This window comes from Ambystoma mexicanum, chromosome 11 (assembly GCF_040938575.1).
Source record: "Ambystoma mexicanum isolate Mex_15411 chromosome 11, UKY_AmexF1_1, whole genome shotgun sequence".
NCBI classification, from domain to species: Eukaryota; Metazoa; Chordata; class Amphibia; order Caudata; family Ambystomatidae; genus Ambystoma; species Ambystoma mexicanum.
The window spans coordinates 379,709,684-379,728,356 of NC_090934.1; the positions used below are offsets into that span (position 1 = coordinate 379,709,684).

The following is an 18,673-nucleotide window of genomic DNA, read 5'->3' on the forward strand; positions in this document are numbered from 1 at the left end:
GGGATTAATCCCTTTTTGAAGTTCACTATGAATTTTCATAAGGAACAGATAGATTTTTTGGACTTAACCATCTTTTCCGATGCATCTACCAACCTGTTGGGATCAAAACCATTCCACAAAACCACTGACAGGAATTCCCTTCGCAGATATGATAGTTTTCATCCCAAGGCTTTAAGGGATAATTTACCGTTTGGGCAATTTTTGCGACTCAAACGAAACAGCAGTGAGAAGGAGAGGTTCGAGTCTGAAGCTTCAACTTTGAGTCACAATTTGATCCAGCGAGGGTATCCTAAGAAAATTGTCAGGAGATTGTTAAAGAGAGCCTCAAATAACCATCGAGAGGCCCTGCTGGAATACAGACCAAAATCCAGTTCTTCTAAATCTGATCCTTTGGTCTTTGTTAGTACCTTTAACCATCTTTCCAACCACGTGGTCAAGATTGTCAAGAAACATTGGCATCTTTTAGAACAAGCTAAGATACCTGTGGCTAGTCCACGGTGTGCTTTCAAAAGGGGACGCAATGTCAAGGAAATGGCGAGTAGGAATGACATCAGTAATAAATCTGACAAGCAAACCACCATTACCCAACAGTGGGAGTTACCCAAATTGACAGGACATGCTCCTTGTGGTATGTGTGTCTGTTGCCCCCTAACGAAACGAACCACCGAGGTTGATATTGGGCTTGACAGACATTGGGCTCAAAGGGGGTTCTCAAATTGCAACTCTAGCTATGTTATATATGCCATTTGGTGTCCCTGACATAAAATATTTATCGGCAAAACAGAAAGGAAAATCAAAATCTGTATCAGTGAACATAGGAGCTGTATTAGATTAAGGAATTTGACAGCCCCCTTGGTAGGGCATTTCATAGTGTGGAATCATGGTTGTAACGATCTGAGGTGGACAATATTGAAGAAAGTTGTGGTTACCAATAAAGTATGCTTATCCGCAGCAATGTTATCTAGGGAGGAGACAAAACTCATTTTTTTGAGTAAAAGCCATGTGGTTGGTTTGAATGAGGCAATAGATTTGAACTTTTAGCCCATTGTGCTTTACACTCGAGGCCACCCTTTGTGTAGAGCCTTTATTGCGAAGGATAATTTGGATATATACTGGTTCCCAGCTGATGGCTGAGGCCATTCACTGTTTGGACATAACGGGGAGGGGGTATATAACACACCCCTCGAGTGCCCGTCTGCCTGGGAACTGTTTACCCTTATTAACTGCCTTTCGAGCACGGTGCGGAGCATTATTGTTGCTTCATGCCTTGTCTTTACATGGGGACTTACCCATTCATTCACAGTCAATTGTGTTGTTTAATATGGTGAGACTCCCTCATTAACCGGGGATACGCAGCTGTAAATGATGTGTTGCAACGTTTCGGATTGCTGCTGAGTCCGAGTGGTGATTGAAGGGCGTGTATTGTTTTAACGCTTTAAACCTCACGTTACGTGAACGCCATGTGATCTGGCGAGCACGTATTTAATCTGGAAATGTTGTGCCTGCACGTTGGACGTGCCGAAACAGGACCGCTGCGGCGACCATTGTAGAACACCCGAGAGTTATTTAGGTAAGCAGGACTGCTAGTTTTGTTTCTGTTCACGGCGCTGACGGCATTAGGGGGTACACTCGTTGACTCACCCCATGCGTGTCACTGTGGTTTGCATTCCCGCAATGTCTAGCCTCCCCGTCCCTAGTGGGGGAGGGATGTTGTTACTGGCCCTATCAGTGGCGTTCTGTCATGTATGCATGATGTACCATTAAAATATATGGCTACCTCGATCAGTCGATCTGATCATTTTATGGTGGCGATTTGGCCCACTGATTTGTCTTCATTTCGCTTTTTCCTCTATAGTAACGTTATAACATTCTTGGTTTGACTGATACAAACGACGTTCTCGTTGTCCGACGGGAAGATATCTGCTTGAATGCAGTCTTAAGATACGCACATATCGGAGAGCGACATACCGTTAAGATTAAGGTAAGCCGGAGTAATGTGTGCATGTTTTCATGATCAACACCCCTTTTTGTGGGGGTGTCATTCACTCCGAATATATCGTGTCTTTACAGGCGGGTTTCAAGATAACACATGCTCACGTGGTAATAAAGATATCTTTGTCTGGCAGTGCTGTTGTGGTTACAGGCTGGTTATGTTCAACCTTTAAGTTTACAGGCGGTCTATAATTGAACATGGTGTATGCACAGATTCCATAGATTTGGGCCTTCTCTCCCCCCTGTGTTTGAGTACCTGGCACCACTAGGTCCACCGGCGGTTGTGTACCGTTGGGGGTGGTACTCGCCTGTGGTACTGATTGAGACACCCACAGAAGATCCGTTGTAAGTGTCGTGGTCAGAGGTGACCCAGTTTATAGATCTCCTTTTTTCTTGTGCATGACACGCTACTTGGTCATGGTTTGTTGCACCCCTTTGTTTGGGGGGTGCTACCTCAGTGGTTCTGGTGTTGGTGATGGTGGTATTATTTTGGATATACCAATTAATATAGTGTTACATTTATGGTTCCGTATCCCGGTTCTCATAATATCCCTAGTGGTAGGAGGTAGATGGGGGGGGGGGTATTTATAACCCTTTTCTACACCCCGTACATTTTTGGTGCGGTGGTTGTAATGATCAAGAGATTTAAGCAATTAGCCTACATGTTCTCTTTTTTCCTTCTACATTCCAATTGACCACGCTGGACCATAGTGCCCTTGAAGAATTTCTGTTAACCAAGATTTGTACAGAAAGAAACAGGTCGGGGAGTGTACTGTTAATTGCAAACAGCTTTAAGTGACATTAACTTGAGTCAGAATAAGTTGTATTAATCGAGACTGACTCAATTGTGACATTTCTGGTTCATATTAATAATGAACTAAAATTGTAATGTTGCATTTTAGTATGATTGTTTTTTATATTGATGAAATGTTTGTTATAATTGAGTGATTTGCCGAATGGTTTCAGTATGAATGTGGTACGGTTGACGTGCGGTTTTAGATGGGAATGGTGCATCGTACCAGTCCAAAGATAATTTGGTGGATTGATTTACAAATTGATATCGTTGTATGTTTTTATAGTTATTAGACCTATTTTATAAAATGATTGTTTCCACACATGTTAATAAAAAATATTGAATTGTGATTCAGTGTCCACTCGGTTGAATTGAAATTGTTTCACCTCAGTACATGGTTTCAGAAAGACACGGTTTCTTATAGTTGTTTTTTGTGCTGTTAAGCCATTGCGAATATGTCGTCAGGTAGACCGTACTGGGACTCACCATATAAATATAAACACAACAGTACTCTGACCTTTTATGTGAAGTAGTTTGTGTTCTATCCAGGACAGGTCACAATATTTAGATATTCCTGGTATCCCTTGTCACTTCTGTATTCGGGGGCCACAGACACAACCAACACCCTCAGGTGACTTCAATTGCTAGGGTCCTGGGGACATTAATATATCACTCTTGCATTTAGAATCATGTAGGAATAAGTAAAAGGAAAAGGTACGTAGAACATACAAGAGACCACAAATACTCTTAAGCAGGCAAATACTTTCAGATCTTCCAATAAGTCATTCAGTGAAAAAGGCTAAGCCAAAGTCAATCGGCAAAAGTCTATATGAGCTGAAGTACTTCTTTGCAGGTAAGTAGAAAAACTCTTCGCACAATGTTTTAGAAGTCTTTGAAGAAAAGAAGAATCAAATTAGCCACAAGCTGTTAGAATTGTGAACAGGTAGACGATGTAAGCAACTCTACAATATGAGGCAAGTCTCTCAGACTTTACAGTACCTTTGCATTGAAGAGAACATGCACTTCCTGTGTAGCTCTGCCGATCCCACTGTTTCTGGGCCTCAGTCATGGGGACAAGAGGGAGGCCTTCTGGGGACTCCTGCTCTGCAATGCGACGGTCACCACTCGCAACCAGCAATCTTTCAAACAAGTGGCACTTCGGTGTTTCAGCTCCTCAGGACTACCGCAAATGGTAACACTGGTTTATGGCTGTCGAGATGACTTTACTTGCTTCTGGGGTCCCGCACTCTGTTGAGGGGGCACAGGCTCGGTCCGTCTTGGCCAACTTTAAAGCAACGCACACAATCTGGTGTTCCTCTCCCTGGCTATTTGGTTTCCAGCAGCAACTCTGGAAATTCAACCAACTCTGAGCAGGAAGTCCAGGTGGCTTACTTTGGGAGTTGATTGGTCCCACCAACTCAAGGGAGTGGGGAGGTGTGGGGGGGTGGGGGGAGGGGTAGTCCTTGCAGGGGCTTCTCCATCGATACAAATTTGGAGTTTCAGCATAACAGCAGGGCTTCACCGGGCAAAAAAACGGTCCAGGAGTTGCAGCACACGTCCTCTTCCAGCTAATCTTCGGTTCTTTTGTTCCAGTGGTCGACTCTGCTTTTCAAGCCAAAAGCCTTGCCTTTTATTCAGTTCTCTCCCATTCATTCCAGCCTAGCTGTCAGTCACCCAGCAGGGTGGCTGTCCTTGCCAGACAGGCAGCCGGCCAATCACTATAGAGTGCATTTGGGTCTCCTAGGAGACCAAGCACAGGGAGTTTTGGGCACCTCCCTCACTTCCTGCCTACCCCAGACACCCTGGAGTCAGAGGCAGGCTTCACTCGTGAATCCCGCCAAAGGCAAAGCGAACAATGGTACCAAACCTTGTGTGGCACGCAGAGTAAATCTCAAGAAGGACCTTTCCACAACGAAATGGGGAAAAAAAAAAAAGACTGGGGCCATTTTCACAAAATTAGCACCCTTGGGGTGCTTTACTGCAGCTGCGGACACAACCCGCAGTAAATCAACACCACAGTAGTTCAAACGAAACCACTACCACCAGCCATTCAGTGAGGAAAGGCTAACAAAAATGTTACATGAGAAGCTAGACAAAGGGGATACTAACCCCTCCAGCACCCTATTGTAAGATAGTGTGTGCTGGGTCTAAAAAGTTACAAAAGTCAGTCAAGTCAATTTCACTTTACTTCTCTGGGAAACCGTAGTTTATCCCAGAGAAGGTGTTTATCCCAGAGAAGGTATTGAACCCTTTGGAAATCTGAAAGACTTCCCTGCGTCACTGCACTGAAGGCACTGTGTGACAATGTAAAAGATGATGCCTATGGAGTTTGTCAGACTACACAACCAAAAAGAAACACAAAGTAGAGGTAATCAAGAGACGAGACAAAAGCTCAAGACAACAATGAGTGAACTGCAGGTAGTGGGCGAGAGGAACAGAGTGACTTGTTTGTTCATCGATTCCTTATGCAGCAACCATGCTTAGTTAACCTAGCCTTATGCAGGGTGTGAGTAACAATGCAGGGACACAATTCCAAGTACAGTGGGTGGAATTTAGTTTACATACTCGACCTAAGAGAAATGCACTTGCCCCATAGTGACGGGCGACAACATATTTACCAGTGTTTTCTGTAAAATGGAGCATGTCACCATAAGCACACTTCAGATTTGGTGCAATGCTGCCACCCAAAAGGCCAGCCATGCACAGTGCACATTTTATTTGCCAGCTACTACAAACAAAGTTGGTTTGCAGTAAATGTCAAGTAACAGTTTCAAACATCCCCATACTCACCAGCAAGTTCGAGTACCATGCAAAGGGTTCTCACACTTCATAAAATCTACTCCCCAATGCAAATGGGTTAGTAGATTTTGCAAGTCCGGATAGCAACAGTGTATGAAGACAATATTAAAGAACAGACCAGGGACAAAGGTTTGAGTGATCTTACACACACATCAAAGAGCAGCAGAGATGCAAATGAGACTTTCAGGAGCAGTTAGGAAAGGTGCACTGATTTTCCCCAACAGAAGTCTGTCCTGGGGCAACATTTGTAAACAAAAACTTTAATAAGTGATAAAAGTAGTCGAAAAAGATTAAAGACCTATTGAAAAACAGTTGTTGGGAAAACAGATTGCAGGAGAAGGGAGACATTCTCCAGAGTTAATTAAGGAAGTGGTAGGGCCAGATAGGCTTGGAGTTGGACAGCGGACAGTTTCTTTTCTAGACATTTGACGACTGTCCAGCAGTGCAGCTAGTTATTAGGTAGGATAGCCTGTAGTATAGGGAAAGATGGGCGTTTTCTTTAATACATTTACCAGTGAAATGTCTAAGCAGAGTTGGTGTCCTCCTTCTGACCTACCACACTGGCTCCCGTTTATCTCCCATCCATCACCATATTGTGAGGTGCCGACTGCCAGATCTAGCCTTTAGGACGCTGCATAAAATTGCAGTTCCATAAGGTGTAGGTTTTATAGACATTACTTTTTATAATATGCTTTTGTCTTTTTAAAAGGGCGAATTACTGCCCAAGTACTTGTTTGACCTTAAAGATGTGGGTGTGACGTTAAAGTGTACATTAAATATATCAGTTTGGTATATTTTCTAGAGGTAAGTGTACAACCTAATTTCACATTTGCATCAACCTCCTACCCCTACATGAGTTAAACCGCGCTGCTCGGACCCAGTTACAAAAACAGTATTGGGTTTCCTTTCCTGTCAGTGTTATTAGCCTTCCATTAGGGTTAGTGGATGAGGCACCCTCAGAGTGAGGCACAAAAACTGGCTCAACAGACGCCAATGGAGTAAAACTGCTAAAAGAAAAGCATTCCTAAAGGTTGTTAAGCTACAGAGTGTTAGTATAGGAACTCTTCATCAAACAAAACAAACTATAGTACTGCTCAGGTCTCACCTCCCGCAAGTGAACATTGTGTATTGTACTGCCACGCTGCCTGAACAGTCAAATCCACTCCATTCTCAGAGACAGTGGACACAACTGACACACCATCCTTAGGTTCTGGTCTAGGAGGGGTTGGGGGTGGAGCTGTGGCAGCAACAGTAGAGGATTCTTCAGGCAGCAGTGGTGCTGTGATGGCATCTATTTCCTATAAGAAAAAAAACATTTTGAATGGCTAAAAATTCAAGAGCTATAGACCCATGAGGACATGGAAAATTCAAAATTACTATGTTCTTCTAATGAAAGCTTAGATCTGGTTACAATGAGCAGTTAAGGGATCAGCAATTCTAACTGTCAGCAATTGTAACTGTAGGAGGTTAAAAGGTCCTGCAAGGAGATGGTGATGGGTGGAAAAAAAGCCAGGGAATGAGAGTGGTCAGAAGGTGCTCCTTCCAAAAAGGAAGATGGAGGTATGGGCACCAAACTATAGGGTGCATAGTGGGAGGACACACCGGGTAAATGAATAAAGGTTACTCACCGTAGTGACTACCTTACTCCTAGTGCATAGTCCCCTTTCCTCCATTCTTGTGGGACATTCCGTCCTTGGGCACGGGACCAGAGCACTTTTGTAAAAAGCACCAAACATTTCTAATTTATGTCCTTTTATTTTTATGCGGTGTACTGCATGCAGCCGAAACCCCAACCTCCTGAGCTCCGCCCCATGCATCGCCCTTCAGTCCTTTTCCATCGCCAGGTCTGAGACCATTTAAGCAACAGAGGAAACCTTTTAGTGGGGTTGAGTATGGAGAAAAGGGGACTATGGATGGAGAAAAGGGGACTATGGACAGTAAGGTAGTCACTACTGTGAGTAACTTTATTATACTCCTACGTCCCGTCCCCTTTCCTCCATACTTGTGGGAGATTCCCAAGCACGCACAACAGCAAGTTCTGGTGGATGGGGAAAACCGCCTTACTGAAATAAATTGTTACGGACAGCCTGGCCAAACTGGGGATCAGCCCTGGAGCTAAGGTCCAAGCAGTAATGCTTACAAAAAGATGATGGGGAAGCCCACATAGGCACCTTGGCGATGGTTTCCCAAGGAACTTACTTTTGGAAGCCAACAGCAGCCGCTTTGCCATGTACAAGGTGGGCATGCATGCCTTTTGCAGGTTGAAGGCCCTGGATGGTATAGGCTTCAGAAATGCAGGCGGTAATCCATCGAGAGATAGTTGCCTTGGAGGGCGGTTTCCTTTTCGGGTCCCCGAATGTGACAGTTGTGAGGAGGACCGAGTTCACTCATTCTGTCGAGATAAAACTTTAAGGCTCACCCGACGTCCATGTTGTGCAAGACACACTCGGCATCTGATGCCAGGTTGGGGAAAATAAATTACAAAAAAACAGGTAACGTAAGGTGATCGATTGGTTCAAAGGAAAATTGGTAACCACCTTAGGTAGGAAGGAAGGACGAGTGTGAAGCACAACCTTATCCTTATGGAAGGTGAGGAACGGATGTTCCTCATAAATAGCCTGAAGCTCACTTCCTCAACTTGCCGATGTCACTGTGATCAGAAAGGCGACTTTCCACGAAGGGTATTACAGATCGATAGTGGCCATAGGTTAAAATGGTTTATGGCACAGCGCACTGAGTACCACATTAAAATCCCACTTGCGGCGAGGAGTATGCACCGGCGGGGAAAGATGCAGAAGACCCGCAAAATGCCTTTTGATGACCGGTTGGATAATGCGCATATTGGCCACAGACAGATTTAACTGCGCTAGAGATCTGAAGTCAGGCACCAGGCTGCCAAGCTGAAAGATTGTGGGGAGGGGTGCCACATCTGGTAATCGCACTGGTGAAGAGGGTTGGGGATCAACAGCAAATCTGATCGGAGGAAGAATCGACAGATGCTGAAGATCTGAAAACGCAAATCTTGTTGGCCACCAAGAGACTGAGAAGGAGAGTGCAATTCGATGCATTCCTGTGCTTCAGAGTGATCAATGAATCCGAGGCAGTGGAGGAAAGGCATAAGCCTTCATCTTGTGCCATGGAATCTTGAGAGAGTCTCCCAGGGAGGACACCCCGAGACAGTCCTTGGATGCATACAGAGGTGGTTTGCTGTTTGTAAAGTTCGCAAAGGGGTCTACTTCTGGAGTGCCCCATTGGCGGGAAATGGTGTGGACAGAACATCTGTTCAATCCCCATTCGTAGCTGGCTGCCGACTGGCAACTGAGTGAGTTTGCAGTTACATTGAAGTGACCCGGAATGTGTACAACCAGGAGCCAAATGTTGTGCTGGATGGCCCATTCCCAAATCTGTATGGCTAGGTTCACAAGGAGGGGTGACTTGGTGTCACCCTGCTTGTTGATGTACAACATGGCCACAGATTTGCCTGCAAATACATACCACCTTGTACATGGACGGTTGAAAACATTTGAGCGCTGGATAAACAGCCAGGAGTTCCAGATAATTGATATGAAACTGCCTGTCCTGGGTGTCCAAAGGTCGAATACTTTGAGGTGACAGCGTCGCGGCCCACCCCATAAGGGAGGAGTCCGTAGTAACCGTCACTTGTGGTCAGGGCTCCTGCAAGGAGGCCCCCACAGAAAGATTGTAGATCCGCCCTCATGGAGGACGTAACTGGGATTATCTTGGAATCTGGGTCCAAAGCCCGAGACCAAGAGCTCCGAAAGAGTCATCTGGGTATGCCTCATCTTCAGACGTGCAAGAGGAAGAGCTGGCGCACAAGAAGCCATGAGTCCAAGAAGTCCCTAGAACCACCAAGCCGACATGTGCGAAGGCGCTCATTACATTGATGCTGAATGAACATAGTGTCATTGTGGTGTTTATTCCAATACAATAAAAAGAATGTCATTAAAAAACATCTCTATTCAAGACGGCCACCGGCAGAAGTCGCGTTTGAGTCGCGCTCCCGCCGGGCCGCCAACAATAAAGCACTTCTATCGAAGATTACCGTGCGATTCCGCACCGATTTGCTCCCGAGCCCTCCACATAACGGCTGGGGCAGAGGCGACCCAAATTCCACCCGTGAGACCCGTATTGGGGAGCGCAGCACCCGTGCGAGGCGACCACCGCCCCTCCCCCACCAAGAGAATCAGCGCCAGAAACACAGCTTGTGCCGCGGTCGGGGAGGAGAACATAGGCGGAGGCCGGCCGGCGGCCGCAAGCATATTTCACACCCCCGGGGGCATCTACAGTGGTACCGCCCATCTGGGTGCCCTTGTAATCGGAGGAGACCGCGTCCCCGGGTCCTGGCAAGGAGGGAGAGCGCGGCGTCTCCCCTCCCCCCGACGAGGAGAGCTGAGGCTGCTAAGATTGCCGGAAAGGAGCGGGAGGCCGTGGGACCTCGTCCTGTCCCCTCCTCCCCCCCACGGGGACACACACAACAGTGGGACGCTGCTGCCGGCTGGGGGCCTCCCTGGACTCCAAGGCGGCAACGAGGAGAGCCGGAGGCAGAGGTGAGTGCGCCGGCGGTGGCACACCTCCTCCCCCTGCCGCTGTGCTCGGGCCAGGAGGGGCTAGATACGTTTCTTTTAAGCACCGCTCCACATTAGAAGCGCTGCGTGCCCTCCCCCCACCTCCCTCAATGATAACAGACTCTGCAAGGGGGGGAGGGGGCGCAGCAGCACCGAGGGACGGGGATCACACCCCCATTTGAACAACGATCATCGGACATCGCCGGGGGGAGGCGTAGGAGAGGCAGCACTGCCTTTCCGCGCATCGAGGAGGCCATAAATCCAACGCTCACAGACGCGTTTGTAAGCAGAGCAGGGGGGATATAGAACTGTAAGATTCCGTGAGGAGCGATTATTAAAAATCTGCCTGAATCAGTGTTGGATAAAGATCTAAAGAGTGCGGTGCAAGAGGTCTTTAGGGACATAATAGAAGAGCAGGAAGCGGAGAGCATTAGGATTGACAGTCCATAGGGTGGGTCCGAGAAGAACAGGCGCCCCAGGAGAAAGACCAAGGGACGTCCTAGCTGCCCTTTCATCATATCCGCAAAAGTAAGGAAGGCGAGACAGCTTGACCACATTAGGATGAATGGGGTGGAAATCCAGTTATATCAAGATCTGGCCTCAGCAACACTCTTAAAAAGAAGGGAGATGGCCCCACTGGTGAAAGAGTTGGTGGCGAGAGAAATTAGATACAAGTGGACGTTTCCATTTGGTCTGTTTTCCTTCCCACTCGAATAGGAGAAGAGTAACCACCAGTGAGGAAGGACTACACACAATAGGCTTACAAGCGGAGGAGGCTGGCACAAGAGGGGACAGGACTAGGGCGGACCCACACAAGAGGCTGAGAGATTGGGAGGTGGTATGCCACAAAAAGAGGCAAAATGGCTGGGGGAACACAGGTCACCCAGTGGGAGATTAATAGAAATCTATCAGTGGAATAGATTAGGTCAGGTATAAAAGTAGAGGAGGCGGGAAGCTAAAGAATCACGGTGTTCCAAAAACTAGCGGCCAGGCAGGGGTTCCTGGAAGGGACACTATCTGGGCTAGAGGAAGATGCGGGTTTTAGGACTCCCTGCAAAGTTAACCCTGAGTCATGAGGGGGCCAGGAGCGAAAGGCGTAACGCCCTAGCAACCTTAGGTGCCTGAGCCCTCCTCGGGACCAAAGTTGAGTTAAGGTTAATAGTTGGGGGTAAATTGAACAGTTGGGGGTGGAGGGGGAAGGGGAATGGGGTGGTAGAGACTCGGGAAGAGGGAAGGGATCTCATAACGGGGAAGAAAGCGTTAACAGTCTAGACGAGATGGGGAAAGTTAGAATCTTCTCACTAAATATAAGGGGGCTGAATTCGCAGGTGAAGAGGAAGAAATTGGAGACATTGGCTAGAAGGGAGAAGGCAGACTTTTTGCTCCTCCAGGAGACTCGTGTTAAGGCACAGGACAAAAAGAAGATACATGTGAGAGGGTACACGATCTGGGCGCAGGCGAATGCAGGGGAAAAAAAGAGCTGGAGTGATGATTGCAGTGAGGGGGGGGTCTTGGGTGATACGCAAGTGGATAGGGAGGGGAGGTACGCATTTGCAAACCTCACAATAGATGGATCCCGGCTTACCCTAGCGGCAATCTACTCGCCGAACACGAGACAAGACGGATTTCTTAGAGACACCCTAGGGAAACTAGAGGGCTTTGCGAAGGGTGAGATAATCCTGGGAGGAGATCTAAACTCAGCATGGCTACCCAAGCTGGATAGGAGTGCGGGGGGAGATCACGGACAGGGGGCCCCCGACCAAACAATTTAAGCAAAAGATGGTAGACCTGGTGCTACACGATGTCTGGAGGGAAAAGGGGCAGGCCAGAGGATTCACGTATTACTCGCACGTGCATAACACGATGTCGAGGATAGACTACTTCTGGGTGTCGGTGGGACTACTGGGGCAGATCCAGTATATAGATCTGGGCGCTATTGCTATCTCAGATCACGCGCCACTATGCCTAGACATCCAAATCCCAGGCAAAAGAAGGGGTTTCTGGAGATTGAGATTGCCTCCAGACATTCTTGCGATCAGGTGCTGGGGGGACAGTGGGGGACAAAATTAAAGAATATTTCAACCTAAATGACACTTGAGAAGTACCACTGGGGTCAGTCTGTGAAGCATTCAAGGCAGTAATACGTGGACATATAATGCCACTAAAAGCCACCAAAGATAAGCAAAGCTACGATTGGGAGAGAACTCTTAGAAAAGAAAATAGCGGATATCCTAGGCGAGATGGTAGTTCATCCCACAAGAAGCCTCAAGAAGGCACTGAAGCATGTGCAGGGACAACTGGATATCCTCCGTAATAAAAAAAGCTGAGAAGTCCCTACTATACCTTAAGCAACAATACTATATCAAGGCGGACAAATATCTTGCAAGACAACTCAGAGGGAAACAGAACTCTTAGACAATTCTGAATGTTAAGGATGTGCATGGAGAGTCTCAAACTAGCAATAGGGGCATAGGAGAGGCCTTCAAAGCCTACTACTAAGACCTTTACGCGACAGAGAATCCAGACGAAGAAGAGCAAGACGGGTTCCTACACTCTCCCCATCCCAACAATAACAGAGGAGGACAAAATGTCGCTGGACTCCAGGATAACAGAAGAAGTTCATAGGGCAATTATGGACCTCCCGAACAATAAGGCACCAGGTCCAGATGGCTTTACGGCTCCCTTCTATAAAATGTATGCGGACATCCTAATCCCGGTGCTAACAAGGCTGCTCAATTCATTCAAGGACAGTGGAAACGTAACCCCATCCATGAACAAGGCGAAAGTCCTGGTGTTTCATAAAACAGGCAAAGATCCCACTCTCTCTGGCTCATACCGCCCAATAGCCCCGATTAATTTAGACTCAAAAATCTACTCCAACGTACTCGCTGCCAGGCTCTCACCCCTCCTCCCATAACTAATTAACACTGATCAATCAGGCTTCATCCAAGGCAGACAAACACATAACCTAAGAAGAATAATCCATCTGGTTGAAAAAATAGGCTTCACTCACACACCAGCAGTACTTCTCTCCCTAGACGCACAAAAGGCTTTTGACCGGGTTGAATGGTCCATCCAATTCAAAACGTATGGGATTTGGAGACCAATTTATTAATATGGTCAAAGCCAATTATAACTCTCCATCGATACGAATAGCAATAAACGGGGACGTAACAGATAGGGTCGAGATATCAAGAGGCACAAAACAGGGTTGCCCCCTTTCCCCGCTTTTCTATGCTATCTTCTTAGAGCCTCTCCTAATTAAAATCAGGGAAGGGGTTAAGGGGATAGAGATGGCGGGCAGACAACAAAGTAATTGCATACGCAGATGATCTGCTATTGGCTTTGGAGGACCCAGAGAATTCCCTAGTACAAACCCTGAAAGAACTGGAGGAGTTCGGGAGATTTCAGGTCTAAAAATAAACAGGAAAAAGTCAGAAATTATGCTCTTAGCGGGAGACAAAGGGGCTCTGGGCAAAGTGGCTGGCAAGCTAGACCTAAAAATAGCAGAGGAAGGTATCAAGTACCTAGGGGTGACGCAAGTAGGGTCGACATGATCTACAAAAGCAACTATCCTCACCTGCTGGATAGGGTAAAGAAGGACCTAGACAGATGGTCTCCACTTAGGGTCTCTTGGTGGGGTAGAATCCAATCAGTAAAAATGAACATTCTTCCCCAGGTGCTTTACTACTTTCAGGCCCTCCCAGAGACAGTTCCAAACTCCTCCTTTAAAGCTCTGTTCAAGGCCATCTCGCTATTTGTGTGGAACAGGAAACCTCCCAGGGTTGCCAGGGCCATCCTCACAGCACCAATCAAGGCAGGGGGCCTCTCACTCCCACACTTCAAGAAATATTATCAAGGCGCTCAACTCTGGGTCCTGAGGGAATGGCTGGGGGAGGACCAACATACCACATGGGTAACACAAGACAGGGCGGTTGCTAGGACCCCCCCTGCAGGAAATACTGAGGAAACACAAACATAGACACCCGAATCTTTATATTAGCGAGATCCTGAAAGCCACCATTAATGCATGGGACAATCAAACGAGGAAAGGAATCATGACGACCCCCCTGTGCCCCTTTTCACCAATATGCCGAAACCCTCTGTTTCCTCCGGGATGCGAATCTGGAGGATTTGATAAATGGGAAGATGCTGGGTGCAGGACAATCGGAGAAATGATCCAAGACCAAGAAATACGGATATTTCGGAATGCAAAAATATGTGGAAGTTGACGGATGTGGATAGATATGGGAATATCTAGGAGAATTACGAAATTGTTAGGTTAATGAAAACAATAAAAAAAATAGGTTTAAAAAAAAAAAAAATCTATTCTCACTACTATTCTGGGTCAGGAAATATTTCTTTGTGTATTAATTCTCCTCCCAAATCCCTGCGCCTGGATTTTGCTACCCCCTGGATCAGGGGATTCCCCACCCTCTGATGGACTGATGTTTAGGAGGCCACCCTTGTTAGTGAAACATGGGACACTTCTGGGAAGATAACCAGATCAATTTATGGTAGCTTGGAGGGCAGTTGAGGCTAAAACTCAGGAGTATTGAGGATGATTAGAGGTCTTCAATGAACACACAGTGAAACACCAAGAATTACCATTCGACTGAGGTATACCAAAATATACTATTAGGGGCCCAAGAATTAACACTAATATTGAAAAGCAAAGTACAGCACCACACAAGCAACACACTATGCACAGTCACTGGAGTCCAAGCGATACAGTTAGTAATTCCACCAATACATGCAAGGGGAAAGGACGAAGAACCTTTAGAGCATAAACACATTTTAGAAATAAAAATCCTAATTTTATAAGTCCACCATTACGATGAGTGGAGCCTGTGCTCAAAGTTTGATGTGGGCCTAAAAGCGCTCAGCCATAAAAGTCCCAAAGTAGCTTTTTTAGGAAGCTGGAAATGTTAGGGAAATAATTCTGAAGGGTGAAAACAGGTTGCAAGATCAGGAGGGGGTCTGCTACGATGAACAAAGCTGTTCCCAACTTAAAGCGGGCTTTAGGAAACAGAGGCCCCCCCAATTCAAAGAGGACAACTAAGTATCCCCTATGTGTCAAAGCTTATGGATGAACAAGGGGCCACCGGTAAGTGACTTCAGTACTCACTGCCTTAACTCTGTTTTGGTCCAAGCTTGGCAGGTCTGTAAGGGGTCGTTGGGGGTTCCATTTCCCACCCTTGGTTCTGCTTCAAACTGCACAGGCACTGCGGGTGCAGCTGCAGGTCCGGAATGAAACAGGAGCTGCAACTCTCGATTTGGGTGATGAAGAAATAAAAACAGATGCAGCTGGTCTTGGGGCACACAAAGGAGCGCAGGAAAACGGCCTTCAGCGACTCACCAACGCAGTGACGCAGAGGCACCTACCTCGCACAATCTGACACAGCCTTATCTCTTGCGGCCCACAGCAGGTACAGCGAAATTCAGTGGTCGGTACTTTGCAGTGCAAGTTAAAATTCCCCAAAATTGAGTCTCAAAACTAGACACTGCGTTGCTCCTGCAGAGTGATCAGGGTTTGAGCTTGACAGTCCACTGGACAAACATTTTTGCAGAGCAACCAGGAGGCGTGGAGCACAATTATTCCCACCACTCCAAAGGTTTGAAGCACCTTGAGGTCTTCTGAGATGGAACGCAAAGCAGGTGTTCTGCTCAGTCCTTCCCGATACTTGGCGCCATCTCCAGGTCAGTTCTGACTTGTTGCTTATCGACTGGTCTGCATTCAGGAATGTTAAGGGAATAGTGAGAGCCCTAGCACTTTTTTGCTGTACTTCCGGGCCTTTCTTTCTATCCTGAATGAGTGGAGCATTTTTCCACTCATTCATTCTTGTGGGCTACGTCTTTTAGAACTCAATTCTTTGTATTCTACCTGCACTATGGAGTGTCTGCTCCATAGCTCATAAAAGGCATCGGTTTTTTTCTACTGCAGCACACGGCTCCTTATGGGCAGTGTTGCTGGGGACCCTTCGGGACCCTCTGCAAGATCCTTTTTCTATATACCAGTCAGATAGCACACCGAGTAGAGCATTCGCTTGACATCCCTGCAGAGCCTGCCGATACAGGTTCGAATCCTGGCAGGGCCAAACTCAGCCTTTCATCCTTACGAGGTCGATAAATTCGCACCTAAGCAGCGCTCAGATACCCGAGGGTTCGTAGCACTATATAAAATATAAATTATTATTATATCCTCGAGTAACTACAGTTACTAGCATCTCTCCCAAAAGTCTATAGTCTGAGAGACTGGCACACCACCTTCAATGGAGTGCCAAAAGGGATACCTAGTATCCACGTCTCCTTCTGTGACTTTTTAGTCAAACATTCTCCTAGTTATGGCTGGTGGCAGTGGGGTTTGTTCTACCAACTATTGTGTAATTTGTATACCGCAGTGAATGCCCATAGCCTCGGTAGTGCACAATAGGGGTATTCAAGTACTAGCTTGGGGCCCCTCTTTTTTGGCCATTGATAGCATGGTTCTTTGTTAACCTTTCTACCATTCTGGGAGAGGGCAGGTCAGTGTCTGTGTTTTGCCTTTGGCGGGATCCCTTGGGTATCCCCACCTAGACTCCAGAGTGTCTGGGCAGGAGGAGGCTTCCACCACCCCCTGCCCTTTGTCTGCGAGAGTGCCTAAATAAGACAAGCTCCCACAGGGGGTCTGGCTGTCCTGATTGGACAGCCAAACATCCCTTTCAGTAAAATGCTGCGAGATTACAGAAGAGTGTGCTGGAACTGTATAAAAAGGTGAGGCTTCTGGAGTGAAAAGCAAGTCGACCACTGGAAGCTGAAGTAACCGAAGAAGACAACCAGAGATGCCTGCTGGCCCTTTGCAACACTGAAGTGACCACTGCTTTCCTGCCCCTGTTTTCTGTGCAAAAGAGGAGCTCCAAAGAGGACTCCTTCCCTTTGGCTGGTGGGAACAAACAGTCCCAAGATAAACTTTGAATTGAGCCGTCTGCCAAGGTCCTAGGAGTTTCCAGAGCTGTGGCACCCCTACTCCAGGAGACCTGCTGCCCATTTTGAGTGCATCGTCATAGAAAGGTCAAATCCATTCGAATCTTTGCTGAACCCATAAGGACACGACAGAGATCCGATCCAACTCGCCTAGATCCCCTTATCAGAGTGTGGGACTGCAGGAAGCAAAGAACATTGACCGGAAGATCCGAGTCATTAGTGGGTGCTGCAGAAAAGGCACCAAAACCGCATAGTGAAACAAGAAGTTGCTGAAAGTCGTGACCCAGGTCCTCCATCGAGACTGCTGCTGAGATCCTGTCCATTGTCCTGCCTTCAGTCATCAGACCAAGGAACCTGCAGGGCAAGTCCAGAGCTGCAACATAGTGGATCATCCAGCACAAACATTTTCTTCTAACCTTAGATACTATGGGGGAAAAGGTATTGCTTACCTGATTCCAAGAAGTCACTACAGAGCTTTGGAGTGCACCTAGAGGTGTCCAGGGTGACAACCTCTTACCTCTGACTCAAGCTGCTGCTTTTGTCCCTTCATAAAGTCTCTGGTTAGTTGTCTTGCTGCTTCTATAACACTAGAGACTGGAAAAAAACCTCGAACTCTTTGTATTCTGCTGCTTGTCAAGACTTTGAGCCCTCTCGGAACTGCTTTTAGCTAGGTTTGCGTTTTTGGATTTAAGACTTGCTATGTGAAGAAACCCTCTCTAGAACTGTTACGCAAGATTGTTTGCAGTATCTTTTGGAAGACTACAGCAACCTTGACCTCCTAGCAATAGGAACCCAATCTTTGGTATACTTCTGTACTATACAGGTTTGCAGTGTGGCTGAACAGCCAGGCTCATCTCAAGAGGGGTCAATGTGAGCAGTGTGGTTTTAACAGTTTCACAGTGACCGTTAAACACTTCCACTCAGTTTCTTGATTAAACCATTATTAAATGTAACAGTTACATAAGCCTTCTTCAGAAGGTAGCAAGATATGTAACAATTATACACTTCAAAACACTGTCTCTAAATAAAATGGTACCCATTGGAGATGGCACACACACACTTCCTACACCTTTCTACTTGGAATGCCCGACCCCCTGTATCAGACTGGAACCCTCCTACCACAAATTCCGAAAGTCTCAAATCCTGGCTCATCATGAACAAAGAACAAAGATCAACTTCCCCTACTGTCCCTGTTGTATATATGTTCATTATATTTTTGTTCCTGTAAATTACAAAAGCAACTGTACATTTTAACATGCAAATAAAATATGTACAATTATTGCCTATGTAACTAAATAGGCAACAGTGAGAAATGCGCCCAGATGCCCGAGGGCTAGGTGTGCTATATAAATAAAATACAAGATGTGGAAACCAAGGCAGTCTTGCCCACATATTAGCAACCAGGATCAGGGTTACTTGTTACTGGTGTATTGTGTGCACTATCCTGCTCCGGAGTGATGTCCGGGGTGGGTGTGGTGGGGGGGTGGGGAATGTAAGCGCCATAAGCAAAATTTCCCTGACCGGTTCATCTACAGGACGT

General features: G+C 46.7%; 1 protein-coding gene across 3 annotated transcripts in view; it reads right to left on the minus strand.

Annotated features, from left to right (window-relative positions):
* The window catches only part of FNBP4 (formin binding protein 4), a 573,393-nt gene that overhangs the window by 459,125 nt on the left and 95,595 nt on the right, over positions 1 to 18,673 (minus strand). For all 3 annotated transcript variants that reach the window (XM_069623086.1, XM_069623085.1, XM_069623087.1), the window contains exon 5: positions 6,690 to 6,882. In XM_069623086.1, coding sequence (XP_069479187.1) covers positions 6,690 to 6,882 — 193 coding nt within the window. The remainder of the gene's footprint in view (positions 1 to 6,689; positions 6,883 to 18,673) is intronic.